This window comes from Sitodiplosis mosellana, unplaced genomic scaffold (assembly GCF_009176505.1).
Source record: "Sitodiplosis mosellana isolate CC-2019 unplaced genomic scaffold, AAFC_SMos_1.0 Smas_scaffold_6062, whole genome shotgun sequence".
Lineage (NCBI taxonomy): Eukaryota > Metazoa > Arthropoda > Insecta > Diptera > Cecidomyiidae > Sitodiplosis > Sitodiplosis mosellana.
Window position 1 is genome coordinate 427,505 of NW_022601303.1, and position 7,203 is coordinate 434,707.

The 7,203-nt window shown below is 35.7% G+C and overlaps 1 protein-coding gene across 1 annotated transcript in view; it reads right to left on the minus strand.

The window, feature by feature from the left end:
* LOC129573311 (uncharacterized) overlaps positions 1–6,847 on the minus strand; it is a 7,821-nt gene extending 974 nt beyond the window's left edge. The window contains exons 1-3 of the mRNA XM_055453699.1: positions 408–6,847; positions 238–336; positions 71–169 (exon numbers count right to left, since the gene is read on the minus strand). Of these exons, the coding sequence (XP_055309674.1) occupies positions 71–169; positions 238–336; positions 408–5,478 (5,269 nt within the window). The 5' untranslated portion in view covers positions 5,479–6,847. The remainder of the gene's footprint in view (positions 1–70; positions 170–237; positions 337–407) is intronic.
* Positions 6,848–7,203: the final 356 nt, after the last annotated feature.

Genomic DNA, 7,203 nt, shown 5'->3' on the forward strand with positions numbered 1-7,203 from the left:
ACCTGGAAAATAATCGATTCATGGAATAGATTGAATCACATCCTTTCTACACATAATCATTCAGCATTACCGTACTCAGCAGCCCTGTGAAGAGGTGTCGTTCCATCGTTCTCTTTTTCATTAACATTGGCACCTTTCTCGATGAGAAGATGAACGATCTCCTTTCGACCTGGAAAATAATCGATTCATGGAATAGATTGAATCACATTCTTTCTACACATAATCATTCAGCATTACCGCTCGCAGCAGCCTTGTGAAGAGGTGTTCTTCCATTGTTGTCTTTTTCATTAACATTGGCACCTTTCTCGATGAGAAGATGAACGATATCCTTATTACCTGGAAAATAATCGATTCATGGAATAGATTGAGTCACAGTCGTTCTACACAGAAATATTCAAAAAAAATACCCATAGAACTAGCCAAATTAAGAGCTGTTGCACCATTCCATTTATGTGACCGTTTTAACAAAAATTCCAAAGCAAAGTGTTCTGAGTAATTGTTGAGATTTTCCAATATTTTTTTAACAATATCAGTTTTTCCATGTTCGATAGCTTCGTGTAAAATACTGCCGTGGTCATCAATTGACAACAAAATCGGTTTTATTTCGAAGTTCCCGGTTCGAAGTGCATCTAACATGTCCAATGTACTGCTATTTTGGTTTTCATGATGGTTACGAATTGCATTGACCAGTTCCGCTCTTTTTTGTTTGATTTCATCAAAAATCATCTGAATTTCATTCAATTTTTCATGCAATTCCGGCACTGATTCGCCAATTAATTCCAACATATTCTTTATATTGTCACGAACAACATCAACATCACGCGAAAATGCAGTAAATGTCGCCAGATCTTCGAAAAATTCGTCATCTTCGATACCTGTTGTTAATGCTTTAATGATATCATGAGATTCAGCACTCGTTTTATATGTCGATAGTTTATACAAAGGGTTCTCTCCACGTCTATCACTTCGTAATAACAACTTCTGTCGGATGTCAGGATACTGTCGAATACTATCTAATATTATATTGATGATCGACGTGTCTCCTTTGATAAATGCACAATGTAATACATTTCGACCATAGCCATCGGTTTGTAGTAACAATTTCTTTAAAATGTTCTTGTCCTCACTGTCCTGGCAAATACTTTCGAAGAACAGCTTATAAATGCCCTGATAACCATTTTTGACAATGTGCACAAAAAATGGGCGGCTACCCTTGTTTGTGAACTTTAAAATTGACTCCATTGCAGCATCCGTCAATTTGATTTGTTTTTTGCTTTCGGGGAGTTTTTCAATTTGATCATTGAAAAACTGGCAAATGAGCCCATAGCTATAGTCTCTAAAGATTTTACTGCACAACAGCTTCTGTACTTCTTCGTTGCTCCTATTATTGATCAAATACCGACTGAAATAATATTCAAAGAAGCTTCGGTGAATGAAATCCAAATCTTTTCCTTTTAAAATTAATAGTCCAGTTCCGGTTATATAATTTCTCCTGCTGATTGAATCTGGTGTTTCGTTTGCCAGTTGTTCCAAGTTTCCCAAGCTCAGCTGTGATTTATCATTTGGAAAGAAGAGTTTAACGGATAATTCCATACAAATGTCATGAAAACAACCTCTGGCCATTACACTCTCGCAGTTTGCTTGTACAACTTTTAAATCCTTTTTAACTTTTTCTTTGGAATGAATATCAAGTTTGATTTCGATAAACTGATGGTATAAATTGAAGATATCAGTTTTTTCGGGCAAACGGAATTTCGTTTCCAATGCAACAACGGCCAACATTTGTAAGAGTAGCGGAACCGTTGTAAATTTTCTATTTTTATCAAAAATAGCACGATTCCATTTATGGAGGATATTGTCGGATTGTGTGGAGAAATCAAATTCATTTATGTCTTTTAAGATCTGATCAGGTTTCGACCTGATGTTCAGATAATGCAAAATTTCTTGATAGTTCGATGGCTTTTCTTCTGCCACTGTCAACTTCCATTTCCAATATTTGTCCAAAAATTTCTTCTGATCTTTTTTGGTTAATGGATTCAACGTGTAAGCAAGCGATCCGAGCTCTTTCTGCAAATGATCTTGCTCATGAGCTCGAGTCGTGACCCAAATTTGTGCAACTTCGCTATCCTTCAGAGCCTTGATCAGCTTTGTGGTGTTGGATTCGTAGTCCGGACAGATTTCATCGAACCCATCGAACATTAGAACAATTTTGAGTTTCTTTAAATTCAATCCAAATTTCTTTCTTTCAAGACTTGATGCGAAAAGCGTTCGTTGTATTTTGATATCGATATTCTTCGTTGCATCTCCGGGGATTGCCATTTTCGCAACAAAATCTATAGCTCTTTCAACATCATTTTCCTTAAATTCGTAGTTACACAAATCCTTGGCATAATCATTCACATTGATTCGCACAATCAATTTGACTTCATTTTCATTCGTCTCGTCATCGTTTAATTTTCTCATCTTTTTAGCCATACTGGTCAAGACCGTAGATTTACCCATTCCGGCTTCATTTGCTAGTATAACGACTTTGCTTCCGAATTGTTTCACGTTACAGAAATGATGTTCATCTGGAAACACCTCTTTGGATTCAGATGGATCTTCATGTTCATTCTTCTCGAACACGTCGTGGAAACGATCTTCTAATTCAAATTCCGAGTCCGAATCTGATTCAGATTCCGAGTCCAAATCTGATTCAGAGTCTGAATCTGATTCAGAGTCCGATGGAGCCACATCCTTATCAATACTCTCGGTGATGAGTGAAATATCGCCGGTAGATAATTTCCAGAATAGGCTCATGCCTCGATGCAATTCCAACCAGTGAAAATTTTTCGCAGATCTCCGAAATATTTCATACAGCTCTTCATCACTTTCACCTGGCGGAGGAAGAATAATCCCTTTGTCCCATTTCGTATTTTGTACATATTCGTCAGTCCATTGGACGATACTCTCTTTTGGAGCTCCAATTTTGAATAAGTCTTCTTCCCGAATGGCCAAACCTTCTTTCGAAGTAATGAAAAATAATTGATCTTCATTTTTGAGAATGTCATTTTTGATTATCTGACGATGAAATGTTCTCTCGATGTAATAATCTTCCACGTAGCCATTGGAAGAGAAGGCATTTTCGTTGCCTATCTTCAATTTATCCCCATTCAAAAGTCTCGTGACCATTTCCTCGTCAAAGAAATCCGCATCATAATTTCTTTCGATGAGTCGGTTTAAGCTCATGGTTGTTCCTTCGAAATTGACTTTCGTTCCGAGTACCACATTTTGGGACTCTTCATCTAAATCGTTGAATGAAGTGGTGTCGTTTTTTTCTTGAAATTCCAAACCAGAATTGTTTGAATCCTTTCCAAACAAAATGATCATTTTCTTCTTTGTTCGTTCTTTGTTCAGAGGCCCATCGAGTATATTTTTGACTTGTTCATTAATTGAAATCAGCGGTTTTTCGTCCTCAAAATAGATTACCAAAAGGTCATGACTTTTAGGATTTCTAAATGCGTCAAAAACAGACTGCTTTATTCCATCTTGTGATAGTTTTTTGAATGGAATTAAAATGAAACCGTCTTTATTCTTATAAATCCCATGCCTCTTCAGTATTTGACGCACCTTAATGGCGCTCAATAGTGTGGACCGAGTGCGAAGGTAAATAACTTGCCGTTCTTGTTGTTCTTCATTTAAAAATTCGTTTAAATTTGTTGAAAGTTCTGAAAAACTTGACGATTTTTCATTGAAATGAATTTTATGTTCATCCAAATCCTCACAGTAGGCCATACTCAAGCCAGAGGCGAGTAAACCATTGAATGCACTCAATAGTTCATCTTCAAAATGAGGTTTGTAATAAACATTCTTTCCCTTCTTAGAATTCATAAGCTCCAGAATTCTTTCCACAAACGCAGAATGTGCTAAATCAACATTCAATAATTTGTAATGGTCACCTTTGAGTAAATCCCCATTTAATTCCCTTAACTTCTCTTCGTTCGGAAAGTTGGTGACAAATCGAAACTTCTGCATAAATTCGGCAAGGTACCCACTTTTGGTGTCAAACGTAGCATCATCCAGAGCCACTTCGATGATTGATAGTTCAGAAATGGCCTCGCTGAGTTCCTTGTCTAAAGCTTCAACACTAAACATTTTTGTTAGGTCAATGAACTCTTCGAGATCTTCTTTTATTATTGCTTCTACATTTTTTATATCCGTGCCATTTCGAATTGTTTCCCTATGTTCATTACATTTTGTCACTATATCTTTCAGTTTTTGTTTATCCATTTTTAAAGATGCCGAATCGGTTTGATCTTCGTCGGATTTCTTCTTTTTTACCATCAATACCTCGTTCAATTTCTTCTCAAGCGATTTGCTAATTGCTCCAGCTTTTTCTTTTATTTTTTCAGCACGCTGTTTTAGCTCACATCGAGCTGCGGGAAATTTCGGAATTTGTTTCGATGTCAAAGCGATGACCAATAAACTCCCTTTAATGAATGACTTGAATGACTTGAGTTCATCATCGTTAGCACGCAATTGGAAACTTTTCACGTCAAAAGCTTCCAGATACAAAATGTCATCGTGATTCAAACTGTCCTTCACAAGAAGTTTATCCCATTTCAGCGTTTGCTCGTTTTTTACGTCAGAAGTTGCGTTAAAATCAAAGTTTGCATTCGTAACCATAACAAAGTCTTTTAAGTTCTCCTTTTTGTAATTGTTTAGTATTGTAAAATTCCGATTGATTAGAACAAAAGATAAAAAATATTTCGCAATACTGAGTGGCCCTTTAATTCCTTCTAATTCAACGCTTTTGATGGTAGCATTATCGTCGAGTTTGTGTTTTGCTTGAACAAAACTCCAACAGTTTTTGTTTCGGTTAAACACGACATCATCAAACTTTTCTGCCGCATCCATTTCGCTTGCGAGCTGAAATACTAAGCCCATTTCTGGCGCGCGCAGTGCATAAAGCATGATTAGTCTGACCTGGAATATAAATCCATGCATATTATTTTCGGTTGAATGAAAGGTATCGTCAGTGATTTGTGGCTCATTCAAAAGGCTTGCGTTGGATCTTGAATTCAGATTTTCTACAGTTTTCAATGGATTCCTTCGAATTTGTTGATCATTTTTGCCAAGAGATGGGCCCGGTCGAATGCTCTCCAATGATTCCTTGATTTGTTTCAAATTATGGTCATTCGGTTCCTCTTTCAGTTTGTCAATAACCAAATCCAAAGGAGTCCTTAGTTTTTTATTTGGTATAGTTGCATCCGCTCCATACTTGAGCAATATATCAACGGCTTTTTTATGGCCACATTCAACAGCAATATGTAAAGCAGTATTACCGTCTTTATCTTGAAAATTAACATTAAATTCCGAGGTTTTTCTGGACAACACCTTTTTCATATCTTTAATTCTCTTTTTCTCAACATAGTAGAATAATAAATCTTGATCCTCATTATCCAAACGACCGTTGGAATCGCTATCGGATGAAGACATTTTTCTGTCGAACTTTTCGATGACCAAGAGCAAAAACAATGTGTATTTTTAATGTCTGGAAATGTTCGCTCTCTTTTTTCACTCACAAAACAGTTTCTTTCAATATTCTCCAAATTGATTATCTGCACACGACGTATGTGGTAAGCGAACGCAGTACAATTCTGTTCTCGTGATGACGATGACGATGACGATGACTCAAACGTGAAAACAAGTTTCAAATTCAAATCATATTACTCATTTCCGTTCAACGTGCGCACTGAACATAACTAAGCTGTGTTGATTGCACTCTCTCTCTCTCTCTATCTCCTCTTTCTGTGCGATATTTTGTCATTAGTTAAAAATGCTCTTTAAATTTCTTCAATCGAACGGTTGCTCATTCACAATTGTTCATTTTTTATATCTCGATTTTCAGAAAAAAACATTTATTTTTCACTGCGGTTATATTTCACCATTCATATCAAGTATTGGAGAAACACTTCTTTGCAACAACAAAGCTGTGCCGATTATTTTACGAGGATTATTTGGCTGTTCACACCCTTTTTTTAATTCTAAACTACTGTTTTATCGTTATAATTTAGGTTGATAAAGCACTATTTTATTAGCAGCATAACAAACGGTAGTAATTTCAAGTTAAATCACAACATATTTTACAAGTCTTTTCAAACACACATTTCAATTAAATCATCATTCGATATGTAATGCTTATCATACTTTGGCAACGTTCTCTTAATGTATCAAAAACCGAAAACGTTTCATTATTTCCAGAAAAATTATTATCGAAACTATGTCTTTTATCCACACTCCGTTGCTACATCTGTCTCTTTTTATCTATCAGTTTGAACTGTGTCCAATGTCTATGCCTGCACTTCGTATAGATCTACGGTCTTGTTGAATCGAATGAGTGGAGAATGAAGAAACGTAATAATCACAGTATGACACCATACATAACATCTAGATATGAATACACTCAAAATCTATTGTGTATGTGGATTGTGTTATTGCGGTTCCAAAACTATTTCGTTAATCTATTAAAAAAATTATTCCGGCGAAAAGAGCACATTTTTCAACACAAGAACGGAACAACCGATCACTATGATCGTGGTGCTGCGACTAGCAGTTGTGAAATTCATTTTTGATTAAAACGCTCCTCTATAGTTATCTGGAGAATTATGCGTGTGTAGAGAGGGGAGGGACGTTTTGAGAGTGAGAGTATTTAAGCAATTCATCGTGGTATAGAAGCATATAGACTCTACATATATGTGTGCTTACAATATACACACAGACACCGACTAACGTGATTTATTTTTATATGTATTTTTTTTGTCACGATCGTCAACAACGAAGAAAAAAACAAAAATTCAACACACAAAATGGTTTGTCAGATTTCAGATATTTGACATAAATGTCAGTTCATGTGAAATTTAAATGAATTTCACATAAACCGTGTCTATATAAATGTATCGACAAACCGATTATTTTGTGTGAAGTATCAAGATCAAGAAATCGATGGTACTTCCTTGGTATAGATCATAGAAGAATTGTCTTGCTTTACATTCGAAAACCCATTATTAACGAAAATATTCAAATGAAATGATGAAGAAACCCATTAAAGTAAAATATGTATAATGAAAACATATCTGGTCATTGTCATTTTGATTGTTTTTATTTTCATCGTCATTTGTTGAGAAATTGATCATTTTTGCGTATGCGCACGTTTCTGACATC